General features: G+C 43.2%; 1 protein-coding gene across 8 annotated transcripts; it reads right to left on the bottom strand.

Moving 5' to 3' along the window:
* Positions 1–11216: 11216 nt before the first annotated feature.
* LOC117834295 (valine--tRNA ligase, mitochondrial 1) lies at positions 11217–21092 on the bottom strand. Of its 8 annotated transcripts, none has more exons than XM_034713922.2 (21): positions 20732–21091; positions 20460–20507; positions 20170–20255; positions 19877–20046; positions 19697–19769; positions 19474–19539; positions 19307–19390; positions 18586–18663; positions 17489–17572; positions 17275–17354; positions 17062–17119; positions 16668–16967; positions 16404–16574; positions 15796–15989; positions 15269–15671; positions 12889–13140; positions 12306–12806; positions 12142–12206; positions 11914–12013; positions 11588–11733; positions 11217–11487 (listed from the first exon to the last, which is right to left on the bottom strand). In XM_034713922.2, exons 3-21 carry the CDS (start codon positions 20176–20178, stop codon positions 11322–11324), a joined length of 3000 nt encoding a protein of 999 aa, XP_034569813.1. In that variant the 5' UTR covers positions 20179–20255; positions 20460–20507; positions 20732–21091; the 3' UTR covers positions 11217–11321. The 8 variants fall into 8 exon arrangements, with proteins under 8 accessions (XP_034569813.1, XP_034569807.1, XP_034569818.1 ...); XM_034713916.2 differs by having other exon boundaries at positions 20170–20240; XM_034713927.2 differs by having other exon boundaries at positions 20170–20229.
* Between the last annotated feature and the right edge of the window lie 1784 nt (positions 21093–22876).

Here is a 22876-nt window from a genome sequence, read left to right as displayed (position 1 = left end):
GATCTATGTAGATGGATGGGATTGGGAATGCCTTTTGTGTAAGAAGAAAATCACAGGCCTTTATCTTATATATTCTTGTAGCTTGAATAATCTGACTGAAGTTACAAAAGATGCTTGCTTGTAAAATTTCATCTTAAGCACAAATTCATCTTAGAGCAACTGCAGTTGTGCTATAGCTCATTGGCATAACATTTATCTTGATGGTTGATTCCAATATCACAAACACAGAAACTTCCATTAAACATGGAACAAACATATGATTACTTCGAACAAGTGAAATCACAAGGGGCGTATCCTCAAAGAACACACAGCAACTGGTATACAGTAAAGTAGACAAGATTTTTTTAAAAAAAAATCACAACATCTGTTAACCTTGCCCCTGATTCCCTATAATGCATGACAGGGAGGCAAAATTATCTTTCATGCTCCCAGTTTCAATAATTTAAAAGTAGGTATTTGCACCACCAGTCAGTCCCTGCCAGTATTGGTCAAACAGGTTACGGATATTGCAAATAGCTTTGATGATGGAAAAAACAATTTAGTTCGATGGTTCACTTTCTGTTAGCTCTGTTAGAGCATCTCTAATAGTTTCTAAAAAATCACTTGGTAAATTAATGAGTTTTCACCCCAACCACTTTTGTACTTTCCTTCTCTTGTTATAGAATATATTTTCATAATAAATTTATTTGGAGACATAAATGCTAATACTACTTACTATAAACTTGGTCAAACTTGAGCTAGTTTGACCGGCACGGTTTCCATAATTGCATTATTTTGTGGATGGAGGGAGTACATTATACGTACTGATTTAGGGACACAGATAGGCATGTTTTGAGGCCAATAAGCAAAATCAAAGTTTAGTGTACAATGCATTAAACAAGAACTGCTTGTAAGCCTCTAAACGGTAAAAGTAGAAGCACAAGAACTGCTTATAAGGAATAAATACTCATCTGAGATACCACAAACAAGAGATAAATGAAACTCAAAATGTCTAACTGTAATCAAACTCAAAAGTGTCTATCTGTAATCTAAATATCTAAATAGTGCAAAAATTGAAGGGCGGGCCTGGTGCAAGCGGTAGAGTTTTACCGCCTGTGACCGGAAGGTCCCGGGTTCGAGTCGCGGTCTCCTCGCATTGCACAGGCGAGGGTAAGGCTTGCCACTGACACCCTTCCCCAGACCCCGCACAGAGCGGGAGCTCTCTGCACTGGGTACGCCATTTTAGTGCAAAAATGCCATCTGCAAAGCAGAGAGATAATTATGAGGTCAGAAGGATGTTTTCTGTTCAGAGATGTACACCTGCTTCTCTGCATTTAGATTTGGACCTCCTGCTTGAAGTTTCGGCTAGATTAATGGTGCCTGATCTATTTTCCACTCTGCACTTCAGCTACCCATGTACTCACCTCACGATAATTAGGAATCTAGCTCTCTATTATATTTAGCCAGCAGACCAAAACCATTCTTGCTAACATAGAATTTGTACAAACGCAAACTAAAGTTGAATGAATATTTAGCAAAGCAAACCTGTCCGATTACTCTTTTTTGGCATTAGTGACCACCAAGCCTGGCGAGCAGGGATTCACCCCATCAACCTGTCTGCTATGACGAGGTAGAGTGGAGCGCCGCTTGTGGATGGTGGGCTTGGGCAGCAGCTTGTGGACTGACTTCTTGGGCAGCAGCTTGTGGACTGACTTGGTGAACTTCTCCAAAAACTGCTTCCGACATTCAGTTACACACATATCATGGAATTGCATCTCTGCTTCCTGTAAATAATATTCAGTTACGCATATATCATGGAATTCCATGTCTGCTTCCTGTAAATAAATGCATTGCAATGAAGCTGGAACTTGAGATGTAAAAAATGCAAGCACAGTACATTTTTTTCAAAAAAAAAGGAAAGAAAAGAAACTTCTGATAAGATCCCTCCAACCAGTTTTCCTGAAAACAACTATCGACTTCTGATTTGCAAATAGAAAGGTTATGCATCGTACTACATTCCTCGTACTTACCAACCTAGAAAGTTCATTATCAAGATAATCTGATAGAGAAAGATCTAGAGATTCATCTGAATAAATGATGATTAATCATCCTTATCTGCAAAGTAAATTATGGATAAAAAGAATATGTCAACACGAAGATGAGAACCCATAAGTAGGGCATTCAGGTTCAGAAGTGGGGCCTAACTGCTAAGGGCAACTCCAACCAAGGTCCTATCCGAGCCCTCATCTCATTTTGAGGGTCCAAAACGCAAAAAATCGTTCTCCAACCGGTCTCCTATCCGGCCCCCAACGGATGAGGGTGCCTCATTCCTCGCTCCTCACCACCCACATCTGAGGGCCTCCGATCCGAAGCCTCACCTGCCGGAGAGGAGCAACGGTCGTCTTCCCGCGCCGCCCCGGAGTTCTCCGAGCCGGTATGTCCCCGTCCCTCTCTTCTCGTTGTGGTGTCGCCCATGGCCGCCGCTGCTCCCGTGCAGCACGTGCTTTCGCCGATCCCCTTCTATTGCGGTTGTGCCCTCCTGTGGAGTCCTGTCGGACGACCGGAGCAGCCCCTGCTCAGCCTGTGGAGCTCGCCCCCCTGCTCGCATGGCCTGGTGGAGCTCACCACTTGCTTTTGCGCCTGCCAAATCCACCTCCTGCTCGCCCCCTGCTTCGCGGCCTGCTGGAGGTCGCTAATAGGATCTAAATGGCTAGAGGTGGGTGAATAGCCTATAAAAATCACTACAAAGCACTAGAGCAAGATTGATTAGTGATTAAATCACACAAGCCCTAGAGGGGGCAGCGACTATGCAACTATTGCTCTAGCTCTATTTCACCACATGCAAGCCCCTACACATCTTCTAGTTGTTATGATCTCTAGATTGAATCACACAAGCACACACTAGCAACTACACTACATCAAACACTAGGTTCACAATCTCATGAACAAGTCATATGTTTATCACTAGATCAATCAAACATAGAAGCAATAGTGGTACCATATGAACTCTAAAATTATTTGGTTTTCAAAGAATGACCTAGATTGTCCCTAAATATGTCTATATGCACCTACACATACTAGTAAGGATGTATGCATATGTTAAGCGATTTTACCTTTGCTTTGTTGGAGGACAGGCATGTTATATATGTGGGGTGCATCAATTCATATTGGAGAAGTCAAGGATGTTCGATCCATTTCTAAGCTTGCAAAATTTTGCTTCATCAAGCGGCTTGGTGAATATATCTGCAAGTTGATTTTTGGTGCCCACTCTCAATTGTGATATCCACTTTTGCTTGATGATCTCTAATGAAGTGATGACGGATATCAATGTGCTTTGTTCTTGAATGTTGAACCGGGTTGGTGGCAATCTTCACGGCACTCTCATTGTCACATGGTAATGGCACTTGCTTGATCTTGATCCCATAATCTTGCAAATGTGCTTTCATCCATATAAATTGTGCACAACAACTACCGGCCGAGATGTTTTCCACTTCGGAAGTTGATAGTGCAACACTATTTTGTTTCTTTGATGACCAAGAAACAAGTGATCTCCCTAGGAGTTGACAAGTGCCCGATGTATTCTTTCTATCCACCTTGCAACCCACATAGTCGGAGTCCGAATATGCAATCAACTCAAAGTTTGACCCCTTGGGATGCCATAGACCAACATTGGGTATATGCTTCAAGTACCTCAATATTCTTTTTATTGCTTTCAAATGACTTTCTCTTGGTGAGGCTTGAAATCTTGCACACATGCATACACTAAACATTACATCCGGCCTTAATGTAGTCACATAGTAGGCTTCCAACATAGACCGATATAACTTTTGATCTATCACATCACCACTTGTATCAAGATGCAAATGACCATTAGTGCCCATAGGTGTGTGAATTGGTTTTGCTTCATCTATCCCAAACTTCTTCAACATGTCCTTGATGTACTTCCCTTGACTCACAAATGTGTCATTCTTTATTTGCTTGATTTGAAGTCCAAGGAAGTAGCTTAGCTCTCCAATCATTGGCATTTCAAACTCATTAGCCATCATATTTCCAAACTCCTCACAAAGCTCTTGATTTGTTGATCCAAAGATAATGTCATCAACATATATTTGGCACACAAACAAATCCTTACCAATCCTTTTGGTGAAAAGGGTTGTATCTACTTTGCCCATCTTGAACCCCTTTGAGAGTAGGAAGTCCTCCAATCTCTCATACCATACTCAGGTGCTTGCTTCAAACCATACACAACCTTCTTGAGCTTGTACGCATGGTTGGGTTTCTTGCAATCTTCAAAACCAGACGGTTGTTTAACATAAACTAGCTCATTGATATAGCCATTGAGAAATACACTCTTCACATCCATTTGATAGAGTTTGATGTTGTGGGCACAAGCATATGCCAATAAGATCCTTATTGCTTCCGATCTTGCAACCGGGGCATATGTTTCACCAAAGTCAAGACCTACTTGAGTGTAATCTTATGCTACCAATCTTGCTTTGTTTCTTACTATTATGCCATCTTGATCTTGCTTGTTTTTAAACACCCATTTAGTACCAATCACATTGTAATTCTTGGGTCTTTCCACTAGTTTCCAAACTTGACTGCGGGTGAAGTTTTTGAGTTCTTCATGCATTGCATTCACCCAATCTACATCCATAAGTGCTTCTTCTATTTTGGTTGGTTCCTTGGATGACACAGATGAATAGTGTTCACAAAATGATGCTAACCTTGATCTTATTTGAACATCACTCCTCAAATAACCAACAATTTGGTCCAATGGATGATCTCTTGCAATTTGAACCGGTTGGGCAACTTGAACTTGATTGCTTGAGCTTGTTTAATCACTTGGTTGTGCCACTTGGGATGAACTAGCCACATGTTGATCTTGTTGGACTTGAACTTGATCATGAGAGCCACTTGTGCTAGGTGATTATTCGCTTGCACACTTATTGGAGGGATCACTTGATCTTTGTCATCTTCAATTTCAATCACTTCTCTTGGTCTCACATCACCAATTGCCATGTTCTTCATTGCATTGCTCAATTGGATGCCTCTCACATCATCTAGATTTTCTTCTTGATCTTGAGAGCCATTGGTTTCATCAAATTCAACATCATGTACTTCTTCCACAATACCATGTGTCTTGTTGTAGACTCTATAAGCTTTGCTAGGTGTGGAGTATCCAAGTTGATGAAGCATTTGCAATATGTAGCATAGACCCTTCATTACATTTCTTCTCAAATTTGCTCAATGTTGTGTCTTTCTTCAATATGTAGCATTTGCAACCAAAGACTCTAAAAATAAGCAATGTTGGGCTTTTCTTCCGATGAGCAACTCATATGGTGTCTTCTTCAAGAGCCAGTGACAATAGAGCCTATTGCTTGAATAACATGCCGTGTTGATAGCTTCCGCCCAAAAGGCATCACTTACATTATACTCACCAAGCATAGATCTCCCAACCAATTCCGATAGGGTCGGACGCCTCCAGGACGCGCCACATGGAGTCGACCGTTTAAACTCGACCGTTGGCACCCAACGTCTCTTTCACGCGCGACCGAGTCACCAGGGTCCGACGACCATCGGACCATCTTGTCCCGTGGTGCGACGCCACACAGAGAGCTCCTGAGAGCACCAAAACCGTTGGACTGTGGTCCGGTCCAATGCCCTACAGCCGCGCGCGCCCTCACTGCACGCCAACCATCGGACGCATGAACAGTGTGTCCATGCGGTCCGATGGCGCGTTTTTACTGGGTCCGACGCCCGCATTCACTTGTGCTTGCTCTCAGCCACTAGGGTAGCAGTCGTACCGTGCCCCTATTGGTCCGACGCCTACACTGCCAGGGTCCGACGCCCTAGGACAACACCCTTTCTTTTTTTTTTCTTTCAACCCTTGCTCAAACGTGCTAGCTCCAAGTTGTACTATCACCTGTGTACGCGAGTTAGCATTTTCCAAAGCATTTTTCAATGGTTTGTTAGCTCACTAGGTCCTAATGCACATGCATGGAATTATTTTACCTAGTGGCACTTTGATAACCGTATTAGCCTTGAGATTTTCCCTCTTTATAGTACGACCATCTATCCTAAACCCGGTCACGCACTCTATTGCGTCTTGACCGGCAAAACAAAATGGCATTAGGTTATACCTTTGCCTTGAGCCAATTCATTTTGTTTTTCCCTTTCTTATTTTCAAAATTGAGCACTTGATCATCTCACTTGGCCATCACCACCTCCACCATGGTTGCCATCTCTTGCTCAACTTGGATGTGGACTTAACCTACTCAATCACAACACTAGAGTACAAGTTTAATCCACTAGTTGTCTCAATTACCAAAACCAAACATGGAGCTTTCAGTCACGACCTGCTGCGCAGCCCGCCCGAGCCACCTCCCGCTCACCCCCTGCTGCGCGGCCTGATGGACCTCGTACCTGCTGCTCGCTCCTTGCTGCATGGCCAGTTGCAGCTCGCCCCTTGCTGTGCTAGAGGTCTTTCATTTTTCAGATTTATTTAACAGCTGAAGAACTATTCTGAACATTATGTGATTATGAGATGGTCAAAATTTCCAGCAGAACTACTATGAAGATTATGAGATTTTTTTAGAACTATTGAGTATTATTTACTGGTTTTAGAAAGATTAAGGTCTTATTACTTAGTTGTTGAAGTTGATTTATGTGTGTTCTTAGAACTACTCAAGTCGATTCATATATGCAGGAACAAAAAAATGCAGAGTTGGGTTGATTTGGTCTCGGGCAATGGGGACACCAATGATCTATTTTTTGATTACTTTCAAGCTGAAACACATGTTGAACAAGTTGTTGAACAATCTACTCCTCCTTTTAAGCAAGTAAGAAGAGGACTAGAAATTTCACTGTCCAGGAAGACAATATGTTGGTGTTGGCATGGCTACAAATTAGATTGGATCCAGTTCAAGGCACTGATCAAACTCGTAGTACCTATTGGCAGTGAATTCCAATAATACCAATTTGAAATAACTCGGTGTAGATACAAAATGCTGGACTTGGTAGTTAGAAATTATGTGTAAAATGTATAAAATATAGGTGAGAAATATAGGGAGGCTGAAATGAGGGTTCGGTTGGAGTGCAGAGAGAAATGAGGGCTTGAATCTGGATGGGGGACTCTCATTTGTGGGAGTAGGGGGGCAAATTTTGAGGGGTTAGTTGGAGTTGCCCTAAAGACAAGGAATGAAGGTGATAGAGGATGAACTAGCTCTCGTATTCATTGATAGATAGCAAAACCAGATTACAGGGATATATAGCGGACCTAAACTAACAGAAGAGGTAGAGGGAAGTACACATGTGACAGCCAGGGGAGATTCCCAGGCAACGGCCGTCTAGCAATGAATAGGGGAAGTAAACAGGTGACAGACAGCTTGGGGGAGAACCCAGGCATCAGCCGACTAACAATGAAGGAAGTTAACATGCTAACCACCCCCCCACCCTCCCACCCCCGGCAGTCGAATCAGCAGGTTCGCTGATGTGAAGACTGGAGCAAAAATCTTGAAACACAGATGTGGGAAGCCCTTTGGTGAAGATGTCAGCAAATTGGGACGTCGTAGGTACGTAAAGAACACGAACATCACCAATGGCGACCCGTTCGTGAACGAAGTGGAGATCAATCTGGACATGCTTTGTGCGTTGATGTTAAACGGGATTGGTGGACAAATAGACTGCACTAACGTTGTCACAGTAGACTAGTGTGCTCCGAGGCAGCTGAGAATGCAGTTCCTGTAGAAGTTGGCGGAGCCAGCAGGTTTCAGCAACTCCTTTTGCCACAGCCCGGTATTCCGCTTCAGCGCTTGAATGGGAGACTGTGTTTTGGCATTTGGAAGACCAAGAAATCAGATTTGCACCAAGAAACACAGCATAGCCCAAAGTAGAGTGGCGAGTGTCAGGACACCCAGCCCAGTCGCATCAGTATAGACCACTAGTTCTGAAGTAGTGGAGGGCTGAAGGTGGAGACCATGACTGACAGTTCCTTAAAGATACCGGAGAATCCTCTTAACAGCAGCCAAGTGAGGTTCTCAAGGATCATGCATGTGAAGGCACACTTGTTGAACAGCATAAGCAATATCTGGGCGGTTAAAAGTAAGATACTGGAGGGCTCCAGTAAGACTGCGATAGTGTGTAGGATCAGTGACAGGGGTACCATCATTAGCAGAAACTTTGGCGTGAGTGTCAACTGGTGTGCTACACGGCTTGCAATCAGTCATGCCAGCATGTTTGAGTTGTCCATGGTGTACTGCTGCTGTGATAAGAAGAGACCGCCTTAGTGCTGCTTCACTGAAATTCCCAGAAAGTGATGCAAAGGACCAAGGTCTTTCATGGAGAATTCTTGTTGCAAGGCAGTGATTGTGCGGCGAAGAAGAGAGGCATTGGAGGCCGTCACAACAATGTCATCAACATAGAGCAGCAAATAAACAATCTCATTGCCTCGGTGGTAGATGAACAAAGAAGTGTCAGACTTGGCTTCAACAAACCCGAGAGACAAGAGGTAGGTGGCAAACCGACTGTACCAAGCGCGAAGAGCCTGCTTCAGACCGTACAGAGATTTGTTGAGGCGGCAACATGGTCAGGAAGTGCAGTGTTAGCAAATCCAGTGGGTTGGCAACAATAAACAGTCTCGGAGAGGGTGCCATGGAGGAAAGCATTTTTCACATCTAGTTGATGAATAGGCCACTACTATGAGAGAGCCAAAGAGAGTACTGTGCAGACTGTTGATGGTTTTACCACAGGACTAAAAGTCTCATCATAGTCAACACCTGGACATTGGGTAAAGCCGTGAAGAACCCAATGAGCCTAGTACCGATCAAAGGAGCTGTCAGCATTGAACTTCTGGCGAAAAATCCACTTGCCAGTTACCACATTCGCACCAGACGGTCGGGGAACAATATCCCACGTGTTGTTGGACAGAACAGCAGCATACTCCTCTTCCATTGCAGTTCGCTAGTTGGGATTAGCAAGAGCACTCCGATATGTCTTCGGAATGGGAGAGATGGCTGCCGCATGATAGACAGCTGGCTGACGGAAGCCAAGTTTCCCTCTTGTGGTCATGGAGTGATGGTTCACCACTTGAGGAATTGGAACAGTGCCCTAGGGCAGTGTAGCAGGAGCAGCACTGACCGAGGGACCATGTGACAGCCCTGAATTTGCAGCACCCGGAGCAACCTGTGATAGCTCAAAATCTGCAGCAGCTGAAGTACCCTGTGACAGCCCAGAATTTGCAGCAGCTTGAACAGACGGACGTGCCGGAGAGCTGACAGGAACACGGGCTGGGTGATGCTGGGTGTAGACATGAGTGATGGTGCGCACAGGGGGCGCCGGTGGAGCTGGAGGAGCGGGAGGGGCGCCATGATGCTCCAACAAGGGAGCCAAGGCCGCGCGTGGCGCGGGAGAGGGCTGGCAAGGGCTGTCCAGGGCCAGGGGCACAGCCAGCAGTGGTGGAATAGGAGTCCCAGCAGCAGGTGACGTGACGCCATGCGGACCAGGAGGGGTGATTCCACCAGGAGTACCTGAAAGGGAGGAGCCAGGAGGCCAGGAAGGCTCACTGGAGGCTCAAACTCAACCAAAAAATCAAAATCATTAGTGGTGGGAGGAGACGATGTCGTGGCAAAGGAAAAACTTTGTCTCATCAAAGGTGACATGACGAGGGATGATGATGCGGTTTGAGAGGTCAAGACATCAAAATCCCTTATGATTGGAAGAGTATCCCAGGAAAATACAAAGAGTGGAACGAGGGGAAAGTTTGTGAGGGGCAGTGGTGGACATGTTAGGATAACAAGCACAGCCAAAGACCCGAAGATGAGAGTAGGAGGGATGAGAGCCGAACAGGGCGAAGTGAGGAGTGGCAAACTAAATTCCAGATTTTGGTGGACAGCTTGAGGGAGAACCCAGGCATCAGTCGACTATCAATTAAGAAGGAAGTAAACATGCTAACACAAGGGGGGGGGGGGGGGGGGGTTGTTTGTGGAATGAGGTCGTCCATCATCATCTCAATTTTCATTTTTTTGTTTGGTTTATGAAATGAAATGAGTTGATCCATCCTCACAAGCCAAAAAATAGTACTAGTATTAGTATAAGGAATGAAATCATTCCACTAAATTTGAGAGATAGACTCATGATGCATCATCTTATCAAGAATTGGTTGATTCCCCAAACCAAATACTCCATAAGAGCTGCAAGATATAGTCTGGGAAAAAAGGAAAAAAAATGCAAGGAGCATCTTTAGTTATTTTCCAGTATCGCTATCATCCATCCACACATCATCAATCAAGGACTAGTGAGACGGGAGACCACATCTCCAATTCAGGAAACAATTTCCATTGCAAAAGAGTAGCTCACTGAGAGCTTAGTTTGAAGTAATTGACAGGGCTCTGTAGCAAAACAATTTTCTGCGGATACTCATTGCTACTTAAAGATTCAATGTCTAGAGAAATTAAACAGTTACTAATCACAACATACTAGACCAATGCCTAAAGCAATTACACAAGCATAAGAGCCAGAACAAGAACAATGGACTCATCTTCCTCATGTGTTTCAGCACTTAGTCCATGGCAGGCATTACCAGGAAGCAGGAACCAATGGATCCAACAAAAACACGGCACAAGAAAAAGAAGAGGCGCCAAACCTGTCCTGAGGAGAAGCACGCACATGCGGCTGGCCGAGGATGCAGCTTGCACAGGTTTGGGTCTAGCACGGCAGCAAGAATCCTCATCTCACGGCCGGCAAGAACAACAACAGCCGCCGTCTGACTCCAGCCCTAGCAAGGAAAAAAGATGAGGAGGGGAAGAGGGAAGGAAGGAGGCGGAGTAAGAAATGGAGGAGGCATACCTGCTGCTGTCATTGGAGGATGGCGCGAGGGAGCGGCGGTGACGGCAGCATCTCAGCAGAGACTGCCGTCTCAGCTGCTGAGACAACACTGAGGTCGCTAAGCGCAGGAATAATTCCCAACCTGGGGTGGCGTGGCGTGAGATCCACGCGGTTTGACGGGGTTTTGTGAAATGCGATTTTAACGCACCAGGCGCAGATCATCCCAGCGTGGGTTTGCTCCCCCAGGCAACAGGGTTTCGGCCCCAAACCCGACCAATCCACGTCTATCCAAACAAGGCCTAAAAGTTTCTTTTGGGGTCAACAATTGAATGCTACAACTGCTAACTTTCAGGCACGGAGGGGAGTATAAAGTACTTAAAAAAACATCCAACACAAATGTCTTTCTGTAAGTATACACATAACTTTGCCGTTCATTAAAAATGTGGGATCAACTTTTCACACAAGATGAAAAATAAATATCAAAATTATGATTATCTTATAGACAGTGATCATCAGAGTCAATCATTGTCGGTTTTGGCATCTAATTTCTTCTCAGCTTCACTTATGACGATCAGTTGTTCCAAGAAAGCAGTGAGCTTTCTCATGCCCTCTTCCTGTACACTTTGAGGAGCCTTCTCGCGATAACCAAAAGCATCCATCTTCTGAGTCAGAGCAAGTTGTCGCCTGCATTGTATGACACGAGACCATGCTACTGATACTAGGGAATAAAAGAGAAGTATGTCCAGATCCTTACAAATTTGTAGGACAAGATAAGCACACTTACTTTTGAATTTCAACTGTCATCTTTCTTAGCTTTTCATGCTCAGCTTCTGGATTTAGAGTTCCTTGAAGCTGAAGGTACACCGACAAATCTTTGTTAACAATAGCAGTTGCACAATCAGCTGGAGTTTCGTCATTCTCGGTCAAGATCTGAATAATTTCCAGTACCAGATCAGCAACTTTGTTGAAAGCCCTTAAACTTAACTTGATTTTAAAACATTTGTAAATATACATAAATTTTGATCCACAAAGGAGAAAATAATTGCAGACTGTGCAAGGAAAAGCTTCCATTAAAAATGTAAACAGTCATACAGAAGTGTAAGACAGAACCTTAAGAAGTAAAACGGAAGAAAGTGATACGATGAGAGATTGGTGGCATTGAATAGTGGCAATGATATCTTGGCCTCGGCAGAGTGCAAAAGCAGGCCGTCTGTTCAGAGCAAAGAAAAAGTGACAGCATTGTTAACAAGACCAATAAAGCAAGCAAACACCAGACAAAGAAACATGATCACCATGCACACACAGCTTTTATTTCTTTCTGTTGGAGGCTTCAGAGACCTTATTTTGTTCACGGCATCTAAGACAACGTCCATCTCGTGTTCAAGATTGTCATTAGTCCATTCCTGTCATAAAGAACCAGATTTTTTCCATGTGAGTAAAAAGGTACTTAAAGAATAAGTTCTCTGAATATCAGTCAAACCTCTTTTGCAAATAGATATTACCTCAACAAGAGATGGATATTCAGAAATCATAATTGAAGCTTGCCTACAAGAATATTTGGGCTGTGGAAGACGCTGCCAGAGCTCTTCTGTTAAGTAAGGCATGAATGGGTGGAGCAGGCGCAAACCAGTGTCCAGGCAAACCCATAGAGTATCTCTGGAGGCGACCCTTGCGGATTCGAATTCTTGAGGGTCATTGAAGAAGTATGGTTTTATAGCTTCTATAAATACATCACATAACTGGTATTGCCACCAAGAGTATATAGCAGATGCTGCATCAGAGAACTTGTATGCTTCTAAACAGGCGATGGTTCTGCCAGTAGCTTTGTTTAGTGCAGAAAGTATCCACTTGCAGATTGGTGGCATGAGAGACACATCAACAGTTGCAGGTGGACTGTAGTGGTCACCAAGCTTACCCATGGCAAAGCGGCTGGCATTCCACAATTTATTGCACCAATGTCGGTATCCAACCACTCTCTTGATATCGAGATTTATCCTGTCAGACTTGAGAAAGAAAAGGAGATTGCCATAAAATCTGAACTGTGAGTGTAATGCAGAAAACTCAAATGAAAAGCTGATTACAAACCTGAGAAGTGTAAGAAATCAGTGCGAAGCGGAGGGCATCGGTACCACATTCAGCAATGCCATCAGGATAATCATTCAGCTTCCTTTCATTTGCAATGTTTAATACAGTTGGATCCAGATTACCTTCTTCCAGACGTTTTGCGATACCCTCAGGTGTCATGCCATTTATCACCTCGAGAGGATCAATGACATTACCAAGTGAATTACACATTTTTCGGCCATGTGCGTCACAGATAATAGGATGCAGATAAACCTAAGAAGGCATAGTCATTAGATATGGCAAAAGAGATAATTAGCACATATATTCTACTATACTGCCTTACCTAGTCAATTAATATCTAATAGAACCTTCCCTCATGGTTGATTTACAAAGTGAGTTAAGGACTCAGAAATATATTATTTACAGCCAAAAGTAAAAGGAAAGGTGGTGGCATTATATCTGTTAAAAGTACGAACCCATGTCACCAGCAGTCCAGCACCACTCAGATGAAGGATAGTGTGGGCAAAAATGTGAGTAATATGTGGTTGATATTACCAAGAAACAGAAATTATTCAGAAGGAAACCAGTATTTTTATCTGATTTCACCATGCGACCACTGCTGGAGATGACCCAGCCAATCAACTCCGCCTAACCAGTGGCGGATCCAGAAATCAAGAAGGGGGCTGAACTATATATTGCATAGATATAATAAGTAACAAAATCCTATGTCCATGCCATGCTAACGATTAACAAAACATCAGTAATTACGACAAGAATACAGATATATAACAAAAAATTTGTAGTAACACAAAATACATGGCCTTTTATTTTTTTAATTCATTGTGACCTAGAAAAACCTTTGGTATTCATGAAGCATTAAGATACTGAATCTTTGACCCATCCAGTATGCTTCACAAAAATCCAAATCATCAACATCATAGACGTAATACAAAGAGAACATGTGTTGCATCTTGTAGGGGTTTGAAAATTCAGGTTGAGCCTACGTATTCAATTTAATATCCAATAATTTAGAATTGCGGCCACCAATAAATATCATTCAGGACCAGTCCCACACCATTGACACTTGTTGCAAAATCATTGATTACCTATAGTGTATAGTCTATTCATTATATTGTCAAAACACTTCAAGTTCATCACCAAAACTACTACCAAATGAAATCAGAGTGCCCTTGCACAATCAGGCCGTAAAGTTGTGGCCAGGTAGAGATGGGCATATGGCTGTGATGACTCAACAGTTGCATAGACCATCAAGCACCAGCTCCCAGAAGTTGAGAATTGAGGACAGAGATAATTATAGGTAGGAGGGAACTATGGGTGCCGATGAGTCATATGATATGAGGGAGGATGGGTGGTGGCGTGGGAGCATGTAGAGTTCGTGCAGATTCAACAAAACAAGCACACAATTGATACCGCTGCTTGCTTGGCAGGTGATAGATGCCATTGAAGGCCTGTTTGGTAGAGCTCCTCCTGCTCGCTCCTGATTCTTTGTGGGAAGTTTCAGTTCCCAGCCTCCTAGCACAGAATCAGCATAGAATCACTTCTCAGTCAAACTGTTTGGTAGAGCTCCTCATGGATTCAGCCTAGAAGCTGCTCTGGGACGTCTGCCAAACAGGCCCTGAATCGGGCTGATTTGCATGTTGTGGGGCAAGCAGTATAAAGGTTTTGCGTCCTTGACCCATGCTGAAGCCCCCCAGGCCCTGGATCCACCCCTGCCTCACTCCAATCTCTCAGTGTTTAACACACACACACACAATCTCTTTTTACTAGCTTCTCTCAGTGGATGTAAATACAACAAATGAGACGTTGGTAGCTGATCTTTAGTGGGTGACGACCTATATTCTCGACCGAAAAATGGCTACATGGGATGCCAATAGCTGACCTGACTCATGATTAGTTGGCCTTAGTTACCAAGTGTTCGAGGAAACAAAGTATGGTTCAGCAACCCCTTCATCAATATAAGTGGAATTCCTGACATTAAGGGATATCTCTAGCCATCCTTATGCTGGTTGAACATTTACCGCTTTGGGAAATATTGCAACCGACAACCGACATGCAGATGAACACTTGACATCTGATCATCCTATGCTAAATCGGCCTACAGCTTGTTTTTGTTGGCAACATGGATTGAGTCTTTTGTCAGCATCAGAAGAGCTGTTCATCAATTGGTCCTAGATTATAGTGTTTGGCAAAGTAAAATTTAACCATCTTATGGGGATATAGATGGCAATGATAGGCTCCAAACAATAAGTCAATAATATCCAACATGAATGAAATGCATATATTTTTTCTCGAATACGCAAGAGAATGAAATGCATATATTAGACCACTAAGCATAACATATAGTTTTAATGGTATCAAATGGGGGGGGTTTGTGCCATACCTTCTGAAACGGCAAATCACCACCAAGTTGTGTTCCCATCATCACCATCCGTGCTACCCAAAAGAAGAGAATATCGTGTCCAGTTTCTAGTACCGAAGTGGGGTAGAAAGCACGGAGGTCAGCAGTATCATCTGGCCAACCAAGTACTGTTAATGGGAACAGAGCAGATGAAAACCATGTGTCCAGCACATCAGGATCCTGAGTCAGTAGAAATTTCTTTCCTGGATACTTTTTCTGTGCCTCAAGGTTTGCAGTGCTTTCATTTCTTGCAATTATCCAGCGGTTATTGTCAGAACCTAGTGTTTTCTCCGGGTCATCTTCTAGTGTCACATACCATGCAGGTACACGGTGTCCCCACCAAAGTTGCCTTGAAACACACCAATCACTTACATTTTCAAGCCATCTGCAAAGATAGCGACAATTTTTCTATAATTTTTTCTGTTTATTTAATTGATTTGACAAAAAGACATGATTTTAAAAAAAAGATATGACAATATATCAAGTGTGTAAACTCAGGATAAATATACCTATACCAATCTTGTTCGTACTGCTGGGGACTGATCTCAATCTTCTTAGACCTTACAGCATCAAGGCCTACCTTTGCCAGGGTGTTACAATTAACAAACCACTGGGGGGGTTTTATCATAGGCTCCAGTACATCATTGGTTCTTGAACAAACGCACAAAGTCATTTCTGTCTTCTTTGTACCCTTGTACAAGCCCTTAATTAGCATAATCAAACATCGTCAGAAGTCCAGAACTACTTAAAACAATATGAGACAAAAAAAAGAAGGCAATAACACTATTACCCCTACCCACCACACACAGGAAAAACAAGGAATCATCATGATTTATTAAGGGTAAAGTCTATCACTAGTATCCATAGATATCAAGGATCCCACGAAAACATGAGATCTACTTATAATATCCTAACTATGAATACCCATTACTAAATCCCAAAGCCATAACATGATGCACATTAGTTTTAATATAGCTCTGTTAAAGTTATGCATGCCATGCTTTACATTATAATGCATACAAATCCATACCATGCCATCAATATGCAGTAACTATCTTTTAGAGATTCTGGTGATGTAGACATTTTTGAAAGTATAATTAAACAAATCCATTAATACCTTTGCCTTCAATGCCTCAATAACACAAATTCGAGCAGTGAATCTTGGCATTCCTTCAAATTGTGCACCTCCATTGCTGTTTATTTTCCCATCATCTGTGAAGATATTTATGAACTGAAGGTTGTGCCGTCGTCCAACCTCAAAGTCATTTGGATCATGGGCAGGTGCAATCTGCATACAAGACCAGCACACAACATTTAGCAAATAAGGCCCAACTATGTGAGACAAGACAGCAATAACAAGTAGCTACACACAAGCCCCTACCTTGACAGCCCCAGTACCAAAAGTGGGATCAACAAATTCAGGATCACAGATTATTTTGAGTTTTCGGCCATTGAAGGGGTGGACTGCATACCGTCCATGCAGATGCTGGTACCTTCTATCCTCAGGATGAACAGCTATTGCTGTATCACCGAGCATTGTTTCAATTCGAGTTGTTGCAACAATAATCTCACCTAGTCCTTCAAGCGGATAGGCAAAAGATATCAACACACCAAACTGTACGGGAGCAGCATAACCAGGGATCTTTAACATTGTTTCTTCTTTAAGATCTATATGATCAACCTTAAAAACACAGCATTTTCCAACAAAGAAAAACATCTTAGTCGTGTATGCGCAGATTTAATGTCTACAATGAACAATAAAAAGTTCCGCAAACCTCTATGTCAGAAATTGAAGTTAAAAGTGTGCAGTCCCAATTCACAAGGCGATAATCTCTGCAAGGGAATAAATCATCCATAGCATGTGAAAAACTAGGCTGGCAATTGAAAATAGGAATGTACAAGATAAACAGGTAAAACATCATAGCAACACTGATAGTTGAATATTGTCCATGTTAACACTAAAAACACAAAAAAGTGAGGTAGCTTACCTATATATCAAGCCTTCTTTGTGTAACCTTACAAAAGCTTCAGTTACTGCATTTGACCTTTGCTCATCCATTGTAGAAGCCTGATGCCATGACGAGACTAAGTTACAACTCAGAGTTCGAATTACAGAACCATGCATGGTTCAAGAGCAAGTAATGCCTTTTCCTAACTGAAAAAAATAGAACTGTCAGTTCGAGAAAAAAATAGAAAAGTTACCTCGCGAGACCAATCAAGTGAGGCACCAAGGCGGCGCAATTGATTCATTATGGTACCACAATACTGCTCTTTCCGTTTGCGAATCTTCACAAAAGATGGAAGAGAAAATGGAATAAGAAAATATCAAAAGGGAAATGGTACATCATGATGTGGAAAATCATATGACTAATCAATACAAGTTTCATGAAGGTAACCTTGCTCAAGAAGAATGGTGATGTCATAGCATATGTCATTATATAGCTAGAAGATACTTGGCTATCCTACAAGCTCTGTTCTAGAAAGGCGGTCCACCTCACCTAGCCCAGTTTTTTCTAGGCTCTTTCCCGCCTAGTGTGACTTAGGGTTTGATCCAGCGCCTAGGCACTACATGGAGCAGCAGCAGCTCGCCTTGCCCTGCTTTGTCTAGGCACCTCTCCACCTAGTGTGACTTAGGGTTTGCTCTATGTGAAACTTGGAATACATTGGAGATGAAGACAATTTATGGTTACAGAAGTAATGTGCCAAATCTCTCTATTTAACATTGCATTACTTTAACCGGTTGAAAAACATACTATTGCCTATGAATGCCTAGGCACTAGGAGGAGCTTGACCGCCAACCTAGCGCCTAGCATTTTTTAAAACATTGCCTACAACTTGTCTCTTAGGTGTCATCGAGTAAAGAAGAGTACTTAGGAGTAATATCTTAGTTGTCACTTTAGTTCTCATCTTAGTTGTATATGAGCTGTGTAAGGCCTTGGAGCCTATAAATAGAGGCATCGTCCTCTAATTTTGTAGTTCACATATGCTCAGAACCTTATCTAGATGTTCCTATTTCAGATCTTGGATTAGATCTCTTCTGTGAGCTTTGGCTTAAGATCTATTATCTGTCGGATTCAGACAGTCCTTAGGGACTTATATACTACTCACATTGAATCTGTTCCTTCAATACTTCACGCTATATCTACTTATCAGCACATCAGGGTGGTTCCTCCAATATAGTGCATTGCATCACATCAGGTACAGAATTAATAATTAAAAAAAAGCAGACAACACTATAATTAACATCAATAAACCATTGGCTGACAAACGTAATCACATGTTATGAAAAAGGTACTCACTTCAGAAAGAAAACTTTCAGGTCTTATGTCATGCCTTGTCATATTCATTTCACGCATAAGCTTCTTTTCTACTACAGCCTGATGTTCAACACAGCAACAGACAGAGGTCAAAACGAAGCACACTAACTCGCAAAAAAAACGAAGCACACTAGTAAGGAAGTTCATAAAATTGAAATAGTCAATCATCCACAGATGCCGAGTCCACAGAAAAGGAACTTGGAACTAAAGATGCCAAACTAAATTAAATTTATCAAAAAAATACAAGTATAAATGGATAAAAAAATTAGTCGCATATGCACAACAATGCACAGTATCAAGTTTCTAAAGGATGCAGAAGCAACAAAAGAAAAAAGATTAGACGGTATGTAAAGGAAAAAGTCGGCCATATATTTGATGAATTAGCAGTTGCTTAGTCTAGAAGTATACGGATTAATAGCATGATTCAAAACACAATTATGAAAATTCAGTTAAAACTGAAAATTCTGTTGAAACTATACAAGTGCTTTTATTCGCATGGCACAAATACTATTGTTGAAAGCTTTCTTCCAATGGCAGCACATGGACAGCTACCACTGCTAGTACTGAGTTCTATATGTCCATTCCATAAGTCAAATGGCAGAACGTGCTACCATGGAATACATTGGCTAATAAATTCTACTGTCTATACTGTATGTCTCATATGATGAACTCCAGCAGATGGAACCAACTGCTAGATGCATACCTGCATACCGATGGCAGTATGGTCCACTCCAGGGACCCAAAGAGCATTATAACCTGACATTCTCCGCCAGCGTATCATGACATCCTGCATTGTTCAAAACCATTGTTTAGTAAATACCAGTACAGTTAAAACAGCATAGAGATTTCTACAAGCATAAAAAAGGCTACCTCTATAGTCACTGTAAGAGCATGGCCTATGTGAAGAGCTCCAGTCAAGTTTGAAGGTGGCATAACCTGAAAAGAAATTACTTAACCCTTTGCTGGAAGCTAATCAGCATTTGTGCCAACGGTTGGACCACATAAAAGCACTAAAGGTGATTATATAAGATGAAGTTTGCTAAATAAGCTTACAGCATATCATGCACAACCTTCAAGAGCATTAAACACTTACTATGACAAATGGTGGTTTTGTGCTTGCAGAATCTGCCCCAAAATATCCTGATGCTTCCCACCAGGCATACCATCTGCATTATGAAGATACACAAAATTAAAGGCATGCAGTTCAGTAGAAATTTACAAAGCTATGGCCTAACAATATCAAGAAATGTAAAAAGGTAACTTGGCATCATACGATTTCTCAACCAAGCTTGGACTATATTGCTTGGCCATTTGAGGTGATAGCTGTTTCTTCTTCCCATAAGGAGTGTCTTGATCAATAAAAACCTCAGGGTTTCCATTCTGGAAAGCTTTTCTATTCTGTTTCTTATCAACCTTCTTGAGCCCATCTAAAGCTGCTTCTGCCTACAGAAACCGAGGCAGTGTGAAAAAAAAATAAGTAAAGTCATCTCCAATTATCATTTCATTTATACCAGATCTGGATCAATTGCACATTCGCATAATAAAAATTAAAAACTTTATTTGAACCTGAAACATATATTCCTCCTTTTGTTTTGCTTTAAGTCTTTTCTCTTCTTTCTCTTTAGCCTGCGAACATACTTTGACACGTATGGCTACTCACACAAAGAGTAACAAAGAAACAAATTTTATAATTCAAAAAAATTATGTCCTCACTAAAATCACCATTCAGTGAGATTCCAATTGCCATTAGGCCATTAGGTTACAGCTAAGCCATTCACACCAAACACAAAAAGAAAAAAAAGAAAACAAACAAAAAAATCTTTTGAGAGCAACCCTAGATGGAATTTAATCAATACCTTCTGATCGTTCTTCAGTTTCCGTTCTAACTTTTTCTCATAAAGCTGCTGCATGCATCCACAAAGAAGTAAATAGAGTGAGTTGTGGAGTTATAAACTGTAAACAGAAGACAGTTCGATTGTATGCAGGGGCGAAGTCGGAGTTGCTCGTAGTTGTCGCGATGCTGGGCAACAATGACACTTTGCGTTCTCCTCCTAGTCCTAGGCGTGGTGGTGCGGTCGGTGTGTAGGTGGTGGTGTGTAGGGCAAGGGGAGTTTGAATTTTTCATTACGTCTAAACGAAGAAATCAGATCAAGTCGAGCACTCAGCACTGGCCACTGGATCGGGGATTGGGGATGGAGCGCGCGGGGCCTCCTGCAGTCCTGCTCCTGGTCCGGCGGCTGGATCCGTCCCGCGCGGCCGCGCAGGTGCCGAGCGACGGTCCGGTGGGGCGGTCAGCGGTGGGCGCCTGGCGGCGGCCGAGCGCGAGCGGGTGGCGGCACTGCCTGGCCCTGGCGGGTCGGGTGGTCGGCCGTCGGCGCCTCGGCCGGTGATGTTCTGGCGGGGGCGGAGCCGTGGGGCGGGCGGCGGCGCCGCGACGGCCGCAGGGGCAGGCACGGGCACTGGCGGCAGGAGGGCTGGCGGCGCCGTTCAATTGGTCTGGAGGCAGGCGCGTCGAGTATAGATGGCAACGGGCACAGATTACCCGCGTGCCCGCGGGTAAAAACCCGTTAGGGTGAGGATACGGGTATCGGTGAGGGTTTGATTTTATACCTGTGGGTAAAAAATTTGCGGGTATGAAAATACACTACCCGTACCCGCAAATCTGCAAATCCGCATGACAGGTGGGTCTGAATTTGATAGGGTTTCTTAATCCTTATCCTCCCGAGTCCCAGCTGCCCAACCGCCCCCGGGCCCATACGCCCAGACCCCAATCCCCGGCCCCCGCATAGCCGCACAGGTGCACAGCGCCACAGCCGCAATCCGGCTTCCGGCCTCCCGCTCTTGTTGTCCCACAGGCTCGCTGCCGGCCGCCCACAGGCGCGGCGGCGCAGGCCCGCAGGCGCAGCGCCGCAGCCCTCCGCTCCGCCTCTCCCACCCGAAGTCCCGAATCCCGACGGCCCGTCGCCCTCCCTCCCGAGTTCCGGCCGCCGCCCGCCCTCCCGAGTCCTGAGTCCTGACGGCCCGCCCTGCTCGGCGCGGTGACGCCCTCGCTCCCCCCGTCGCCGCCTCACCGCCTCAGCCCCTAGCCCCAGGTCAGTCACTTTCCTCTCTCTTTTTCTTCAATCTCTATTCAGTAGAATGATAGATCCATGAACTAGTTTTTTTGTGATTTTTTTCAGTGGTGTTCAGTAGATAAAATGAATGAATTGCTTTCGAATTGTTTGATAAATCATCATGTTTTTATGAGAGAAGTTCAATCTCTCTAGTTCCTATCTGACTCACTGCACCTTTAACTATAAGCAATCTGAGTTGCATGTTTAGACATCTTTTACTACCTGAATTTGTATTCTTAGCAATTCCATTGTCTACACATACTAATAGATCATGGATATAGTGGATGGATGGCAGAATAAAACAAGATCAACTTGTGAATAGAAGGCCCAACTTTCAGAATGAAGTCAATGATATATTTATGATATATTTATGCTTTTTGGTGCTTGTCTTCATATTGTAGATCTGCCTAGTCTACTGGAGTAACAAATCAAGTGATAATTTAATACATACTGTGATGTGCAGCTACAATGTCGACCCCGGTAGCTCCCAAGTGCAAACCTCCCATGCAACTGCTGCAGTTGGTACTAAGGAGGATAAAGTTGTGGATGTTGTGAACGTATCAGAGGGGGAGGAGGACTCAGATGATGGTAGGCGGCCTTCAAAGAGAAAGCTCACATCTGTAGTCTGGAATGACTTTGAAAAAGTGCGTGTTGATGGAGTTTGGAAGGCCAAATGCAACCACTGCACCAAGAAGCTTTCAGCCACATCAAAAAATGGTATAACTCACTTGAAAACTCATTTGAAAACTTGTGCCTACAATAACAATAAGGTAGGAACAAAAGTTCAAACTAATTTGAGGTTTGCAACCACTGAAAAGGGGGCAGTAGCTGTAGAAAGCTATGTGTTTGATCAAGATGTAGCTAGAAAAGCTCTTTATTCCATGATTATACTGCATGAGTACCTGTTGTCCATTGTTGATCACCATGACTTTCGTAAATTTGTTAGTGCATTACAACCTTTGTTCAAAATGGCAACTAGAAACATTATTAGAAGGGACATCGTGAGTTTCTATGAGGGAGAGAAAAGGAAAGCTAGGATATTCTTCCAAAGGATAAATTGTCGTGTTGCTATCACAACTGACCTTTGGACAGCTGAAAATCAAAAGAGAGGCTATATGGCAGTGACTGGACATTTTATTGATGACTCATGGACGCTTAGA

The sequence above is a fragment of the Setaria viridis genome, chromosome 1 (genome assembly GCF_005286985.2).
Source record: "Setaria viridis chromosome 1, Setaria_viridis_v4.0, whole genome shotgun sequence".
Lineage (NCBI taxonomy): Eukaryota > Viridiplantae > Streptophyta > Magnoliopsida > Poales > Poaceae > Setaria > Setaria viridis.
Note: the sequence above shows the minus strand (reverse complement) of the source record. Positions and strands in the feature narration are given on the sequence as shown.

Bases quoted from the DNA above. Each gene is read 5' to 3' on its own strand.
- LOC117834295 (XM_034713906.2), bottom strand. From the start codon at position 20,513: ATGCAGCAGCTTTATGAGAAAAAGTTAGAACGGAAACTGAAGAACGAT. The intron at 20,047-20,169 runs GTTCAAATAAAG...CGGTTTCTGTAG, and splicing joins AGGAGGAATATATGTTTCAG to GCAGAAGCAGCTTTAGATGG. The intron at 12,807-12,888 runs GTTTGTAATCAG...TTCTTTCTCAAG, and splicing joins TGATTTCTTACACTTCTCAG to TCTGACAGGATAAATCTCGA.